Source organism: Miniopterus natalensis, chromosome 1 (assembly GCF_054644295.1).
Source record: "Miniopterus natalensis isolate mMinNat1 chromosome 1, mMinNat1.hap1, whole genome shotgun sequence".
Taxonomy (NCBI): domain Eukaryota; kingdom Metazoa; phylum Chordata; class Mammalia; order Chiroptera; family Miniopteridae; genus Miniopterus; species Miniopterus natalensis.
In genome coordinates this window covers 139,628,144-139,646,880 of record NC_142081.1, presented here as the reverse complement: position 1 = coordinate 139,646,880, position 18,737 = coordinate 139,628,144, and the positions used below count along the sequence as shown (strand labels likewise).

Here is an 18,737-nt window from a genome sequence, read left to right as displayed (position 1 = left end):
TCTAACAATATGCCTCTGAGCCTCATTTGATGTTTTGGTTTGAGTGCTTTAGTTTGCAAACTGTCTTTTTGGTGTGTGCACAATAAACTGTTACTAATTACTACTTTGGTGATTCATTGGCTTTATTTATGAACTTCTGACAGTTCTAAACATCTTCCATGCTCACTTGAGTATTTTATCTAAATGAAATAAGGCACCTTTAAGGAAAAAAGAAGTTAAATGTGAAAGTATAATGGAACAGATAAAGAAAGATGACTGGACAAAGATGTAAAGAATTTCCTTATTAAATGAAGGATTGAGAAAGTGGACAGGAGGCAGCAAATCAACAGCAATCGCAGGGGCCGCATAATAATCATGCCTTTAAGTTCATTACTACTCCTATGATTATTTTGAAGCTCTGAAAGTAATACAGCCAAGTAGATATTCTCAGATATAATTTGATACTGCAAACGCCTATCTACTTTGGGCAAGCGACTGCTAAGTGGAACTCTATTTAAAAATTGTTAGAGGTCAACAGCACTGGTTGGAAACGCTTCTGTTGTAGGTTTATTTCTCCAGTAAATTTAGCTGATATTTCCACTCTTTAATTTATGGTCTCTAAAGGAAGTGCTGTTTATTATATTTGCATTTTAGAAGGGTTCTGATGGTTTCATTGACTATAACTTTTAGTTTTGGAATGAAAAGCATATATTAGCTTAAAATATTTAGAAATATCTTAAGTTCTTAAAGAAAAAAATATATGACCTCTCCAAGTAATTAAAAAGTACAATTAAAAAGATGATTATTCATATAGAGCAAGACTTTCTTAAATATTATTTATCAAATAACTATGCAAATAAAAAAATAACAACTGTAAAAACTGGTCTAAAGGGAGATATATATGATGTTTTGATAGGACATATCCATTTGAGGAGGACAGGGAAGGTTTTCACTGAGAAAGTAAGTGATGGTTGAGTTAAAATTTGAAGAATTAATCAAAGTTAATTAGGTGAAGGGATGGAATGAAGACAGGAGAAATCTGAGGCTCCTATTCTCAAGAATGATGGTGCAGGATGACCATACATTTTACATTTAAAATTTTTTAGTCAGCTGCTTCTTCCACTTTTCTTTAGAGAAGAGCATTTTGCACTAATAAAGGACTATAAAAAGTTCTGAGAATGAAAAGAGAGATAGAATAAACATTAGCATCTCAGTGTACATTGTTTTAGAGTCTCCTAGAATGGACACAGAATTTATGATCATGGGTAGATCTTCCTTGGATTTCATCAGCACTAGTTTCTCAAATGTTAACAATTATTCAATATTCTCAACTTCAGTTTTCATGACCAGTAATGACTTTGTTCTCAGCATGTAATTACTCTGATAATACTTTTATTTTCAGTAAGAACATACCTTAAAATAAAAATTTTTGATACCACAAAGAACCTAACAACTCAAATATTCTCCGTAAATGTATATGCACCTGCCAGTCTGAATCAGTTGCAACAAAGTTTTTGTTTATCAAACAACCCTTATCAACTGTGAACACTTTTTTTTTGTTTGTTAGTGTTTTTATAGTAGCAAAAGCAATACAAACCTATCTTGGTCAAATACTGTAGCAGACATGTTTGAGCTGCCTGCCCACCCCCCACTTTCTTGCTGAAAGGGGGAGCCTCGGCTGTCATGCTTGTATCAGATGACCCTGCCACAGTCATGACTGACAGCATAGGAGGGGGAGGAAGGGTGTCGGGATATCTGATGCAGGCCGGTCAATCAGGTTCTCTCCTTTGAAAATCAAACAACCAAGTGTATGTGTTTTTCAAATAAAAAAATTAAGCCTGAGATTGACTGAAGCTTTAACAGAATTTCAGGTGATGGGGTTCAGAACATGCTACCCCCAAATATAGCACCTTGGCTTACTGAATATTTTAAACAGAAGAAATTTGAGAAACATGTGCAGAAAGGACTTTCTGACCTTCCCCTGACTCAGGTCATAAAACCTGCAACTGAGAAGTGCCTTTCCTATCCCAGAGGATAGGAACATCCTTGTCACAGGGTGGAGGGACACAGAGAACCTGAACGCACTGGCCTTGTTCAGTTTCCCCTAGCTCACCACACGTGGCTCAGGCCCCTTTTGCCCTATCACATTTTCCCAGGACTCTCCACACTTCATCAAACCTAACATAAAACCGCTCAGATTTAACCACTTCTTCAGGTCTTCACTTCCTTGTGACAGCTCCCATGTCACGTTAAAGCTATATTAAACCCATCTGTACACTTTGCTCTTGTTAATTTGTCTTCTGTTATAGGGGCCCCAACCAGGAACTTAGAAGAGGACAGGAAAAAGATTTTCCTCCCCTACATATAAAGGAAAGGTCAGGGGGTAGTAAGGCTGTCCTTTAAGTTCACTGGTAGACAGCAGCTTATTTTGCTGAAGGAGAAAATTGCCTTCATCCGTTCATAAACAATAGTTTCAATTATTTTACATAGGTAAAAAAGATGAGATGAAATTTAATTTTAGACATTTAACCTCCTGGGAGCGTAAATTAGAAAAGCAAAATTTTCACCTTTATGAAAATGTAAGAATTCTCTTAGACAAAGTTTTCCTGTGTAAAAATATATAAAAGCAAAACAGATCTTTCCTTCCCCACACGGGGAAGAAAAAGGTGTTATAGAGTTCCTTCTTTTTTTCTTCTACTGTATAATGCTACATTTTGTTGGCAAGGGAGATATAAAATTATTTTAAAAATATGCTAGTATTAAATATCTATTCATTATTTAAACAGAGAGGTAAAGTCACAGAGTTTAATTGCAAAGATTTACCCTGGTCAGAATTAAGAGTTAGCCTATAAAAATATTTCCTTTAAAAAATATTATGAGGATTTCATCAGGCTTTAATTTGTTAAGTTTTAAAACATCAGCATCTTGGTGACTGACAGTTTTGGGGAAAATTTAATACAGTTTGTGAATAGATTAAATATTATAAGTTGTCATTACATAGGAAAAAAACATTTCTAACTTGCTTCCTCCCTCACAATATTCCAACTTTGCTTTCCAGAATTTAAAATGCTTCGGTTTTCCTTGAATCTGTGGCTGTGTCTGGTAAGATTTGTTCACCTGGGATTAGGTGCCCTATATATTCAGGCACTGAGAGTAATAGCTGTTTGTGTGTAAGATCCGAAGGAATGTGTATAGCATCTGATCACATGGTTTTGAATCAATACATGTCTCATTCAGTCATTAATTTATATTAATTCATTTGCCTCAATCTTGTTTGTGCTTAACAGCCCTATGCAGAGACCAAACAGACACTTGCATAAAGCTGAGGAGCATGAACTTGGATCTACCAATTGCCACGTATATGGTCTTGGGCACGTTGCTTAGCCTTGTTAAACCTCAGATTCTTTGTCAGTAAAATAGAGATATTAACAGTATCTACACTGTAGGGCTAGCACCATGCTTGGCACAGTGGGAGCTTAATGATAGCTATAATTAGAAGTCAATTCAGGTAAGGCATAATATTGTACCATACAAATTTGCATTTTATTAAAAAATCTTAAGCCAACAGCATAAATCCCTAATTGTGGATTGTCAGAAATTAGTGATTATAGGTATCAAGGAATTAATGGCATGATAGTAACTCTAAAATCACACTGCAGAGATTTCTGACCATACCACACATTCTCTAGGCTTCAGTGATTTTATCGCCTCTGACTTCATCTATTTCCTCACTGGTCTTGATGCTTCAAAATAGCCAAGCATGTTCATGCGCCAGGGTCTTTGCTCTCGCTTCTTCTGCCTGGAATGCTCCTCCCCTCTCATTTATAGCCTGCCTCTTTACATCATTCAGCTCGGCTGAAATACCACCTTTCCTCACAGGCTTTCTTTGAGTACTTTATAAAGCTACCATTCTCTGTCCTTTGCCTTGCTTTATTTTTATGTATAGCACTTATTGCTATTAAAGATCATACAACTGATATATTTATCTGTCTCCCCAATTAAAATGTAGTTTCCATGACAGCAAGGAATTTGTCATTTTGTTCACCAACAAATCATCAAAATCTAGTGCGCTAACTACGGATTAGCACATACTAAGACAGCCAGGAAATAGCTGCTGAATGAATGAATGTTAGGTTAGATGAATGCTTCTAGCTCTAAATTTTGATTTCCCTGACTTCTTGTAAGTACTGTCTTGCATTTGGGTTTAAAGGAAGAAAGGCCTCAGGATGCAAAAGGGTTGACATATTGCCAACCATCTCTTTCTGTTATAACTTTGAAGGGTACAGGTAAGAGAGTGTGGTGCACTGTGTCTGGCATCCTGCTTTTTTCCTTATATCAATATTTTCTGGGTACCTTCTAAGTGCCAATCTGGTGCTGGAACTACAAAGATTAAAAGGACGTGAACCCTATCCCTTCCTTGCTTCTTTTAAAGAGAAATCACTTCCTTGCTGATGTGCTGTTTGTACCATTCATTTGGCACTTAATACATATTGTTTTCACTGTTCATTTACTTTCCAGATAAAATATTTTAATGTTTCACATTCTTCATACTAAAAGCAATCTAGTGAATAAGAACTATTTATACCTTCTTCTGAAAAAATTAGCACTGTAGAGAGTAATATTTATTGGTGGCTATTAATGATGATACCATCTAAGGAAATCAAATATCACATTCTAACATATTAACTTGAATCACTAAATTTACAAATCTCTTCATTACTAGGTACAACTTTCCCCCTGTCTCTAATTCCTTGAGAAAAGAATTTAAGATTAATGGAGTAAGAAAGAAATATTACTTATTTCCTCATAATATAATCCGTTGGTATGCAATGTAAGAGATTGTGAGAGGTCTATGAGTTTTCCAGCCTTGGAAGGCCATTGGTAGGCAGTTTAGATCCCTCAGTCAAAGGGGGCCTTAGAACCCACAGCTCTCCACTCTTCACGGTGTTTTGTTTTTGTTTTTTTAAATCTTCACCCAAGGATATTTTTTCCATTGTTTTTCAGAGAGAGTGGAAGTGGGGGAGAGAGAGAGAGGGAGAGATATTGATGTAAGAGAGAACATTGATTGGTTGCCTCCCGTGCCCTGACCGGGGCCGGGGATCAAGCCTGCAACCGAGGTACATGCCCTTGGCCAGAATTGAACCTGGGACGCTTCAGTCTGTGGGCCGATGCTCCAACCACTGAGCCAAATAGGCTAGGGCTTCACTGTGTTCTTGATACTAGACAAGACCAAATGATAACTAATGACTCTTGCAAAAGAGTTTAAGCTTGTGGATTCTTTCAAAGGACTATGATTGATACACAAGTACCAACATTTGGCATTTAGAGGTAGAAAAGAAGTAGGTATGTGGTAAAATAAGTGGATACCAGAGAGAAAAAGCAGTGTTGTGAGGATAAATGGCCCAACTTTAAGAATACTTGGTTTTAAAGCAGGCTTTCGAAAGGGGGTTTAAAAAATGTCACAAGTTGGTCCTTTGGGAGGGCCATGAAAGATAGGTGACTTTATTTTCTTCATTCCCTTGGACCTACCCTCCTCTAAAATCCACTCGCCTACTCTGCTAAGGAACTTACAACATCCCTGAAGGCCTAACAACTGGGGACATGAACATTTATACTCTCTCCAAATTCAGGTGTCTCACAGTTTAGGGATAAAAGATAGTAACTTTTCACAAAGAGATGGGGATATATCATTTGAATTAGTGACCTCTCAAATTGTATTCTCAGTGATCAAAGATTCTGTGAATTGCCTCAGGAGTTCTGTAAATGTATGGTCTGAATTTCATTTCACAAATTGTGATTAAAAATATGCACATGAAAATTTACATGGCAATTTTAGCATATAAGAAAAACCACCAACTTGCTAACCTTCGCTTACCTAGTATCCTCATTTATAGTTAGTAAATTCTATAAATGTTAACTTATGAAGGAAATTAATTATAAAAAGTCTTCATTTATAGTTTATATATTGAGTTTCAAAGAAAAACTTTACTTTAAAAGGGAGTTGCTCTGTTCAAAAATAAGTTTGAAAATCTAACAGATGATGCAAAAATACAGAGAAAGATTGAACTGTTACTATTTTGTACTTGTTTATAGTTCAATTTCAGGCAAAATCACCAGAAATTATGGCATATTTAATGTCAGCAGAAAATACTTTAACATGTTCTCTATAAGCCAATATTTTGAAAATTATAATAAATATAAGTTTAATGTTGAGATCTGGCAAAGTCTCTCTGGTCTATGGCAGACCAGGTAAGTACTTCTCATCTTTGCTGAGCTTTTATCTAGAATAGGGGAATTCAAATCCCCCAAGGACAACAATGTACACCAGAGAAACACAAAAACCAAGAAAAAATCCCCAACATTCTGGTTTTGTTTGGAAAACATTTTAAGGTTTCTGGTATGTAATATTATCTTATAAAACATTATGCAAGTCTATTCTGGCATCCGTTTTGAGATTTACTTAGCTATTTGAATTCAGAGGAATTTCAGACATGTTCATTGTTTTTACCACATGCCCTGTAAATGGAAACAATATAAATAAGGCAGGACCATCCTTTAAAGTTGCATTTGAAAAGGATACTCTTCACTATTCCGGATGTCAACTACCAGGAGCTTCGGTTTGCTGGACTTTGTCTTCTTGGTGGGTGTTTTGAAGTGGCCTGTCACTGTGAGCTCACACAAGTCAATCAGGTCCTCTGCTGAAATCCGGGGTGAAACTTCTGACTTTAGGTCATTTAATGGGATAGATTCTCTTGACTGTAAGAAATGCACAAATAACACAAATATTGAGAATATCACAGAGAGACAAATTATTGCCAGTAAAAATATCTTTGGGCTCTTCATATCAATCACTATAGCCTATGAAAGAACAGGAAACTATCTTACAGTCTACTGTGTAACTGTATTACTTACTATGGAGCTTTACTTTTTTATTAGTAACACATAGAGGAAAACATTACTCTTTTGTCTACTAAAAGCTTAGTTCAAGTGTGATAGAAAAGAGATGAGAAAGATTTTTCCTTATTAGAGTACTGTGTATCTTTAAAAGCAGCTCTTTTAAGCACATTCACTTTTCTTTTAGTATAATTACTGTTGTTATGCATTGCATTAATTACAGCCCTGGTAATATGAGAAATTGCATTGCAACTCAGTATACATACCAAAGAAACTAGTTCTAATATATGTATTGGACTTTTATAACCTAATTTATATTATATATGAATGGTTGAGTGAAAATTAAATCATCAGAGATGAATGATGTTTTCTTGGATAGTAAACTAAGTTGACAATTGTGGACAAAAAAGGCACTGCATACAAAACCTGACGATCACAGGGGAGGCCTGCATGGTGGGCCCTACAAACTCAGAGACCTAAAGTAACCACATAGGATGGTCAAAACATAAAAAGTCCTAACTAAAAGTGACTCATGCTGGGTAGTCATGTGTTAGGCCAGTATCTTCCTTGAGAAAGGTCAGCCTTTACCTTAACTGATCCTGTCTATTTCTTTTTGCATACCTTTGGAATGTCAGTGTAATCTCCCCTTCTCCAGACCCCTCAGGGTACAATCTCCAGAGCAGGAGGCCATGGGACCCCTCACTGTTATTTTGTTCTGCGGCATACCATCTCTATGTGCTGCACATGTTAACTATCCTGTACCCACCAATGTAAAGTATTTGTCTCTGTTTTACTCTTTATCCAACCTTACAGATTTCCCAGCTTTGCTTTCTCCCACCTCCCTAACCGACCACCAACGAATTTCATGTAACCCTTCTTAGGCCGCCTCCTTTGATTCTAATGTATAAAATATGGTGCAAAACTGCCATTCTCTCAATCAGCTGAGATTTTACGTCTCAACAATTGTTGTCAACTGGCTCAAATGAACTCATAAAAATTCTTTACAGGTTTAAAAATTCTTTACAGGTTTGGATGTTTCCTATGTCGAGACATGTATCTTAAATTGTGAAGGAGGTAAAATCAGACTCCAGACTTATCAAACCAGTTCAATGGTCTAATGCAGTGATTTTCAACCTTTTTCATCTCATGGCTCACTTAATCTAAATACTAAAATTCTGTGGCACACATACACAAATATATTTTTTGCCAATCTGGTAAAAAAAAAAAATAGGTACAATTTTAATTCATTCATACTGGATGGCTATTGTTGTATTGGCTGTTGTCTTTTATTTATTTATTTATTTATTTATTTATTGACAATCTAAGGAAAAAATCAGTAACCCTGACTAAATAGTCAGGTATTGCATGTTTTAAATATTCTTGTGTTACACCAGTGGCACACGAGTTGAAAATCGCTGGTCTAATGTGTCTGTTATATGGCCCAAGACTGATTCAGACTAAGGGCTAGTTACAATTTTTCTCCATGTTCCTTAGCAGGGAGAAAGGTCTCCCCCATAAAAAACAATGTAATACTACTCAACTGAGTTCAACATAAATTTATTGAGCACTAGTACTCACTCTTGAAAACTTATTTAATGTAACTTAAGATTTTAAAATCTTTCAAAACTCACTTAATTGAAAACATGGGGATTCAAAAAAGAACTGTATTTATATACTTAATATGTTTTCAAAATTGAGTCTAATTATTATCTCATTTACACATTTTGTCTCTGAATTCCACTGTGGGATTTCACATTTAGAATGTTCAATTTAGACTTTCTAGGCAGGAGAGAATAAAGCATATGAAATACTTATCAGGCACATGTATTTTGAAAAAGAATTATTTTCAATTGGAGTTTGAATGTCGGCTCTCATCCCTTGGGTTGCCTATATCATAAATTCTTTAGTGGTAAACTACTTGTTCTCTCACTTCATTACATTTAAATAGAAATGGAAATTGCTAAGCTTTATGGGTTTTTGGCTTTTAATAAAAAATAGTCATTAGGAATTTTAATGTTTTAATACTAGGAATTAAACATTCTGAAATTAAAAGGGCTTCAGAAAGATTAAACAGCTTTAAAGTCAGCAAGCCATACAATCAATGCTTCCATCTCCTTTTTCATTAGCTTGCCATCTCTATAGGTATTTTTCCCAGACTTCACACAAAGTCATACATTTATGAAGATAAAATAAAGAATTTTTGATTACCCAAGTTCTGCTTTTAGTCATTTAGTGATGAATATGGCATTTCAAACACAGGTTTTATTTGAATGAAAGGTGCGCCTTGGCTGATGAAGGATTTGACCAAAGTATTCTCTATGAAGAACTGACTGATTTAAAAAAGATTTGACCTTGGCATTGGTTTCAATCAAAAGCATCATACATGAAGACTTTTTCAAAGGAAAGAGCAATTGCTATGTAAAAATGGTAAGGACAGAAGGAGGGAAGAATCACTGACAAATCCATAGATGTCCAAATTTTTAGGTATGTGTATCAGTAAAGAAATTTAACGTAATGCATACAAGTTTCCCTGAAAATTAATTTTAGATTAGTAAATTGTATTTAGGATAAATTATACTACTTTGCTTTAAGATGTATAAGAAAATATTAGCCCAGCCAGGTGTGGCTCAGTGGTTGAGCACTGACCATGATCCAGGAGATCGCGGTTCAATTCCGGGTCAGGGCATGTGCTGGAGTTGCAGGCTCAATCTCCAGTCGGGGGCATGCAGGAGGCAGCTGATCAATGACTCTCATCATTGATGTTTCAACTCTCTCTCCCTCTCCCTTCTTCTCTCTGAAATCAATAAAGATATATTAAAAAAAAGAAAAGAATATTAAAAATACAGAATGTTGCCCTGTCCAGTACGGCTCAGTTGATCAGAGCATTGTCCCATACACTGAAAGGCTGAGAGTTCTATTCCTGGTCAGGGCACATACCTAGGTCTCGGGTTCGATCCCTGGTTGGGGATATATGGGAAGGCAACCAATCGATGTTTCTCCCTCACATTGATGTTTCTCTCTCTCTGTCTGAGTCTCTCTCTCCCTTCCCTTCTCTCTAAAATCAATAAGCATGTCCTCAGATGAGAATTTAAAAAAAAGAATGTAGTTTTTTCTTTTATTAGACAGTCTTATATGCAGTTTTACTATTCATTGTATAATTTCCACTTACAGGCATAAAAATAAAACTTCCTTTGTACAATTTTTGTCTCATTTAGTATCAAAGATATTGGTACTGTCCTGTGTGAGGATGATTTCAAATTTATGGGACTTTGCTTATAAACAATGTAGAAGAATTTAAGATAACTATACAGCAACCCTAGAAACATGTATTAATTATCAGTTCTGTCCAAGAACCTGTATATACAATGCATATTAAGTGCAGTTGCCCAAATATTAGAAATTAGTTTGTCTGAATAAAAAAAAATCATCTTTCAGCACAGTGGGCTCTCTAAATGGCTATCTAGATATATTAGCGATACTACTAACCAAATAAGCACATTTTGGTAATAAGACAGGCCTTTTTGCTGTGTCCATTAAACTTTTGGGAGAATGACTCTGTCATGATTGCTAAGAGTCTGAAATTGTAGACTTTTAATGACAGTATACCTGCATACACTTACGTTGCATATGCAGTCAGCAACCATAAGGGTAGAACTGTATACACTTGTGTTTCATATGTAAAAGCTCCTAAATAACTACAGAGGCATTTAAACATGAGAATGCAGGGCTGGCATCCAGAACTTTTTTCCATATTTTCTGCCATGGGTCCTGGGACTCACTTCAACCTAGTTACCCAAGATGGAAATCTAGAACATCGCTGACTCTTCACATTTCCTTATTCCTGTTCCCATCTAACATGTCCCCAAGTTCCACCAAAGTACCTCTTGAATCTATTCCAACTCATAGCCCTATCTCAGGGCTTCATCGTCTCTTGCATGGACTACAGAAGTTGTCTACCTCTCTCTTCTTCCCTTTTTTCTCTGCTTCCCTCTTTACCAAAAGTCATCCCTTATAATCCATCTTCCCAATGCCATTTGAGTTAGAAATAATTGATCATGTAACTTTTTCTTTTGTTTGTTTTAAATATGTCTTTATTGATTTCAGAGAGAGAAAGGGGAGGGAGGGGGAGATAGAAACATCAAAGATGAGAGTCATTGATCAGCTGCCTCCTGCACGCCCTCTCCTGGGAATTGAGCCCACAACCCAGGCATGTGCCCTGAGCGGGAATGGAACCTCGATGTCCTGCATCGTAGGTAGATGCTCAATCACTGAGCCACGCTGGCCGGGCTCATGTAACTTTTATAATTAAAAACATCTCAATGGCTTCTAGACAATGAGATAATTAAATCCAAATTCCACAGTATAGTACATAAATCCCTTTATGAAGTCATCTCTGTCTATAGTAGACAGGAGACCATAGGCTCTAGGCTTAGGAGTCAGATACCTGGGCCCAAATTTGGGCCAGTTATCAGTATGTGACTTTGGGTATTATATTTAACCTCTCTACCCAATTTCTTCACCTACATAAAGTATTTTAGAATGATGTCTCACACACTGTAGGAGTTCAACAAATATTTGCTATGTTTTATGTTTCCTTACCCCTCATTACTTTGAATTTTATGCTCAGCATTAGCAGACTATTTGCCTTTTCATACCACTGCAACTTTGTACACACTGTTTCCTCTGCTTGGAATGCCACACCTTGTCCATCTAATGAAGCCTGCTCACCTTTCAAGCATCAGCTCACACATTACTCTCTCTGTGAAGAGAGCCTTTACTTTTAACTCCTGATAGACTAATTCAGTTTCTCTTCTGTGTCCCCACAGGTATCTGGTGAACATGTTTATCATAACAGGATTATTCACTTCCCATTAGACTGAAAGCGCCTCAAGGATAGGGAAAATGGGTTTTACACCTATTTCTTTCCCAGGACCCAGCATATTACCTGACACGTAAATTTTTTATTACTTTTCCTCTGTATTATAGTGCTATGGGATATGTATATATTCCCAAACAATATGTATATACTTCCAACATAGTAATTATTATATTTGTAACATATTGTCTGTTTCCACTTGAGTTAAAATATCCTTGAATGCAGGTTCCATGTCTTTTCATATATTTATCTCTAAGAGCTAGCACAAGGTATGGCACAAAGAAACTCAAAAGCTATTTAAATAAATGAGTAAATAAAATAAAATCAGCGAATGAGGGAATCAAATGTGATTAAGTAATGCTACAGAGTAGAATCTATTCTCATGTCTGGATTATTAGATGAAGACTTCTGGGATGGCAAATCATCACATTGTCTCTAGCCTGTAGGCACTGTGACGGTTAATCGAGAACACTAAACTCTGTATCTTCCTCAATAATTTCTCACAGCCATCTTCCTTTTCCTTACCTGAAAGACTGAAAAGGACAGTTGCTACTATTATTCAACATTTGCAAAATGTACTCTAATTAATTGAAAGGAGTTAGGTGAATATTAAAAAAGCAAAAAATAAACACAGGAACAAACCATCCTTAGGAAAATAGGCAAAACAATTTGGTGATAATAAAAATATTAATAAAGGGTAACATAGGTCACAGGTACACACTATGAGAATTCAGGGAAAGGAAGAAGCACAATATGGGCAGAGTACTTAGCAAACTACTAGAGTAAGTGGAACTTGAGACAGGAAAAATCAGTAGGGTTTAGAAAAGTAGAAAAGAGAAGAGTGTGAATAAGTGGGTAATTGTAAGAGTTCTAAAGTGTAAATGAGCAAGGAAACATTCTGCAAAAACTTATTGAGTACCTATTAGGAACTAGGCATCATACTTGGGATACAGTAATGAACAAAACAAAGATACTTGTTCCTGTAGATCTCATAGTCAGTGGGTGTGAGAAAGCTGATGAAGAGACTAGTCTTACTGAGCAGAGAGTCTGTCCCAGGAATCAGAGGGAAACAGCACTGGATAGGTAGAGGGGACAGATCATGAGGGTTCTGAAAGACATGGAGGTTTGAGGATACAAGAAACAGAGAAGTACTGCAGGATTTTTGGAGGACTGTGTTACATGTTTGCAGTAGTATCTTAGAAATAATACTTTGGCTATATTCTGAAGGAAGAAATAGAGATGGGAAAATTGAGCGGGAGAAAGACTTGTTAGAAAGTGAATTTTATCAGGATCTAGATTAAGTGACAACAGTGAAAATGGAAAGCTTTGTTCTATTTATTGTCCTCTTTTTTCCTTCAATCTTTCCCTTTCCACTATTTTTCCTTGGCTTACAAATACATCCACTATTTTCCTATCCACAGTGAAAAATAAATTAAAACACTAAATAGTAAATAATAAAAGTTCTTTCCAAGGGGTGGGTCTTTCTGCAGCTACTATCCCTCTATTTCTCATCTCTACTTTGTTCCTCCCACTCACTCCTGGATCACTGCAACCTGGTTTCTGTCATGATATAGGAGTGGGTCATTGTCTAGGAGGAAGTGGAGAATTTGGGAACACTTCTTTGAAAAGGCAACATTTGAGTTGAGAATAAAAGAATGAGTGGGAGTTTGCCAAGTAAAGATCTGGGGGTTTTCATTGAATATTACTCTCTGGGAAGTAATAATATCAAACACACTGGAAAGGTGTTTTGATTCTACTTCGAGGGCTTTAGTATGCTGAATAAAGCCTCTCTCTTTTAAAATCCTTTCATATTTTTCAATTCACCCTGACCGGTTTCTCAGGTTTACAGCCCTTGACCCATACTGATACTGGTCTCTTCCAGTGAGCCATGAACGCCTTGGAAATAGGCACTAGGACTTGTTTGTCTAGACACTTCACCTGCCTAGCAGAGAGCCTAGAGCTCAGCAGCGCATCAGTAAAATTGGGTGTATTCATGAAAGGGGAAAGGAAGCAAAAAAGACCTGAAAGGCACTATAAGAAAACAGAAGATAAAGGATAGGGTTGAGTAAATGGTGGCTCTTATGCTTTGAGTATGGATGATCTGGGAAAAAGAAGACAGTAACAGTGACAGACAGTAGATAGGGGAAGACAAGTTCAGAGTTAGATATATAAAATTGAGGTTGCATAAGGTCTACCAAATTGAAGTGCTGAGAATGTAGAGACAGAAACTGGTGTTTGGGAGAAGTCATGGCTAGCAGATCATGTTTTTGGAATTATCAGCATAGACACTGAAGTTTAAGTTATGAGAAAGAAAGAGTAAACAAATTGAAGAAAAAGGAAAAATGGCAAGAAGAAACCCTAATTTTAGCAGGCATATCTATATATTGTGACCGGCTTTTGGGAATGGCACAGGCAGACATTAACTATCATCTCAAAGGAATTTTAACAACGAAAAACTACCTTCAAAAATTACCAATCTACAAAGATGTAGGTATCCATATATTTAAAACAATAAGTTGTTTCAGTGGTATTTAGGTGTTTTTATTTCTCCCTCTTGTTTTTAGAGGAAACAGGGAGAGGGTGCTATTTCTGATTTAGAAATATAGCATCTGAAATGGAGTTGGAAATAAAACCATCATGCTCTGGGAGCTGCATAATGTAGCTCTCACACTAGAGAGATATTTTTCCCTCAAATAAGAGAGAGAGATAATATACATGAATATGAAACACAAAGAACAGTGGAGATAAAAGTTTTTTCCGTGATTATGGATTTTATGCTAAAATCTTCACAGGTGTGCCCCTAAAAATTGTGTGTAACCTAAATTTCTGTAAAGAGAGTAAGTTTCCCTTTGAGATACAATAACATTTTGGAGATATTTCATCTCTCTAGCCTTCAATTATCTCATGTATAAAAGGAAGGGGTAGGGGTAGATATCTTATGTTTTCATTAGCTCTAGAATTCTACGACCTTATTTCTGATTGATTTTTCCACTGGTAACAGGTCCCAAAATCCTTGCTTACCTGCAGGGACAAAAATCAGAAACCTGTACATAATACTTAACATCACCAGAGGAGTTTCTACTGAAGGGATTCAGGAGCAATTCAAATTCTGAGGCTCAGCAAAGTGTTGTTTGTAGAGCACGGCATGCTTATGTAAACTTAGATTAATAAGAACTTAGGCATTTCAAGACAAGTAGCTGGGAAATATTTCATAGTTTAAATTGGTTGAAGTGAGAGCAGAAGAGGTAGCGGTTACAGTAAGTGAATCACTCTTTTAAATCAATCAAAACACAGTGAGTTTCTTGGTGTTTTAAATTTAACTAAAAATTATTTAACTTTGGCTGGTAAATTTTCAATGAAGTTTCACTGCTCTTCAAGTCTAGTCATTTTTTTTTCTTCTAACTCCTTCCCAAAACCACAGGATTGCCCATTCTATGAATTCTTGTGATATTTCCACTCAATGGCTAGGATAGGCCTTAAATATAACTGTGGCTTAACCTAAAAGTTTGGCAGTTTCTGATAGGAATGATGCTCTCCGCATAAAGAGCCTAGATTTAGAGCTGGTTCCAAAAACTGACACATAATTAAAAAACAGAGCTCAGGAGTCATGGCTCATCTTAACTTCCTACTGAATATTAGAACAATGTGTTGAAAGACATTAAATAAAACTCTTAAGAAATCAGAATGCATGTTACTTTCATAACAGGAGGAAATTTCTCTCTTAAGACAAAAAAAACAACAAAACATTACAAACTGTCTAAGTGGAATATAAAGAAATCCACCATTACCACTGTTATTTAACACTGTTATGGAGAATTGGGTGAAGCAATTAATAATAGAAAGATATAAAATGTATAAAATTGGAAAAGAGGAAACATTATCAATAATTTGCAGATGATATGTAACTGGAAAGTCTGAATCAGCTGGAAAACTATTACAAACAATGAGAGAAAAAGAATGTGGCTGGTAAATGACGATGATGATAGTGATCACGAAAACTTACAGTGTCCAGCAGGCGCCAGCAGTGCCCTACATATATTAACTATTTAATTCTCTCAATAATCCTATGAAGTATTTAATGTTATTATCTCCATTTTATGGACAACAAGGAAACTGATGACATAGCTGATGTGACAGGGCTGAGATTCAAAAAATCACATTTGCATTCTCAATCACTACACCAAACTTCTTGTAAAATCAACAGTCTTTCTATATGTTAAAAAACTAAAAAATAAAATAAAATATCCCAATAATAATAGCAACAGGAAGGCTAAAATATGAATAATATTAACAAGAAACATGCAAGAAAACTATAAAAATGCCACTGAGGAACTTCAAAAGATGATGAATAAGTAGAAAGACATACCCTTTTTTTGAAAAAAATAAAACAATGTCATATGTCCATTTTCCCTACTTATATATAAATCTAATTCAATCACAATATATATACCAAAATGATCTTTTCCCCAGGGGAAGAAGGAAAAAGACATTCTACAATTCATGTAAAAACACAGTGCCAAATGTGTGATATTACTTTAATAACCTCTTGGTACTGGAAAGGAAATAAACTGAAAGAGATAAATATAAATGAAAAAAGAATTCAGAAATGAATATAAATACATGTGGGAATCTAATTTATCATAAGGGGTATTTAGAACCAATGGAAAACATTTAGTTTATTAAAGAAAACAAACATTTTATTAATCTTAAACTAATTCAAATATCTATTTGACAAGTATAAAAGTTTTAAATCTATTAACTAAGTCTATATGACTCAACTACTCTTTGCTAAGTGTTTGTTTTACTTAATTTCTGTAGGTTTTCTGAACTATAATCTATAATTCATACTGATATAATTTGGAAGGATTCCAGTTTAACAAGGCTTTTTTATTTGCTCATTTTGACTTTGGAGGAAATGAAGAAAGAAATAATCTTTAGCAATGATTCCCTGGAAGATGTGAGACTGCTGCAGATAAAAGCTGTCTTTTCATTTTTCATTATACACCTTTGTTTGTTAAATCTTGTGTTAGCACAGTACAAGTCAGGTTAACAATTTGAAATTTTAGTAGTAGGTTTATTTCTCACTTAACATTTTTTATTTATTTACTTTGCATATTTTATAGGATACCTTGGGAGAAGGGCTGGAATAAACAGGACATTTATGCCCTGGGATTGTGAAAGTCATTAGACTGCTGACTCCTGTATATATCAATTAAGTCCGCTGTTGCTAGCCTTTCTGTAGAATTGTGCCAGAATCCATTTCTTTTTAAATGCCATGGAATGTCATTGGTACATGAACTGTACTTTGAGGCTGCAAAAGGAAGTTTTCAGTGCAAGGCCCCAGATATTCATTAGAAGTTGGAATTATCCTATCTGTGCCCATCACTCTTCATGAAGAAAATATATTCTATAGACTTACTGGTGGAAAAACATTGCTAGAGGAGCTGTCTCACATCAATAGTGAATTAAATTGGGCTGCAAAGGAATAAAAAATGTCACAATGTAACAGCTGCAATGTAGATATGCTAATGCCGGGTCAAAGCGTCCTCTGAGGTCTGCAGGGAAGTGTGAGCTGCCTCAGATCAGTGCAGCTGCTAGCTTGGGCCAGTCCTAAATAGGATATTCTATGGAATATCATGACGATTGTTATTTTCACCAAAGATGACAATAATATTTATTTTCTTCTTTTGTGTTTCCCATCAAGAACTTCATGCCCAACATCCTCCTACCCCAAACTTCTAAACATCTCTTTTCCTTCCCAGGACAACACCCCTTCTGCTCCCCCCCCCCCCCCGAAAGATCTTCCTCAATACAATACTCAAGAAATCTTCTAGTGCTCATTCAGTCATAATTCTATTTTTGGGCATTTTTTTCTGCCCTTGTTTACAGGGCACTGTTCCATTCAGAACAGACTTGTGCACAACTGAAATGTCCACATTCAGAAGAGTGGCATTTACTAATTTGATGAGTTAGGATGAGAAGACCTCAGAGATTGCTATAACTCAGAGGAAGAAAACATTTTTAATATGCAACTATGAAATTTACCAGGATAACTTCACCAAAAAAAAAAAGGGATAATAGTAAATGTTTAAAAATACAGTGACATAGTATTTAACATATAAATGTTTCAAGTTTCATGCAATTGCAGTTAAATAATTAGATTTTTTAAATGAGGAAAATATGAAGGGTCACTGAGGAAAAGCAATGATAACCATGTATCACTAATTTACAGTTTCTTGACCTAGAAATAAAGAATGACCCTTGAGCCTGGCAGAGCGTGGCTAAGCTGTTGAGCATCGACCTAGGATCCAGGCGATAGAGGTTCAATTCTCGGTCAGGGCACATGCCCGGCTTGTGGACTCGATCAATGACTCTCATCGTTGATGTTTCTATCTCTCTCTCTTCCTCTCCTTTCCTATCTCTGAAATCAATAAAGATATATTTTTTAAAAAAAGTCCTTATTAATATGTTTCAGAATGTATGCATGTAACCATATCATCATACCATGTTAATAAATGAAAAATTAAAAAAAAAAAAAAAAAAAGAATGACCCTTGAGTTATTTTGGTTATTTTATTTATTTTTAATTGTTTCATTCTACAAAGAATTTGAAATTTTGGTCTAGTTTATCATTTCAAACAATCTAAAACATGTTTTTATCCCTTCCTGATACAATATTTCCATCTGCCAAATAGTTTTCTGGTGTGTTGAATTAAATTATAACTCAAGTTTGGAACTTATATACTGTGGAAAAGAAAGTTTATATAAAATGATGACAATTTCACTAACTCTAGACTTGAAAGGCTGTTTTAGACAACATTTGAAACTGGAAAATGAACATCATGGTACTCATGGGGGTAAGGCTGGGCATTGCTGATTTTCCTGAATTGAAGAATGTTCCCAACCACCTTTCTTCAAGTACCCTCAGTTAGCAAGATACTGTGACAAGATGCAGTCCACACTACTATGAAATGAGGCCTCTCTGTAAC

At 35.7% G+C, this 18,737-nt stretch overlaps 1 protein-coding gene across 3 annotated transcripts in view; it reads right to left on the bottom strand.

The window, feature by feature from the left end:
- The window catches only part of TBCK (TBC1 domain containing kinase), a 165,164-nt gene that overhangs the window by 24,284 nt on the left and 122,143 nt on the right, over positions 1-18,737 (bottom strand). For all 3 annotated transcript variants that reach the window (XM_016223615.2, XM_016223616.2, XM_016223618.2), the window contains one exon: positions 6,560-6,735. In XM_016223615.2, coding sequence (XP_016079101.2) covers positions 6,560-6,735 — 176 coding nt within the window. The remainder of the gene's footprint in view (positions 1-6,559; positions 6,736-18,737) is intronic.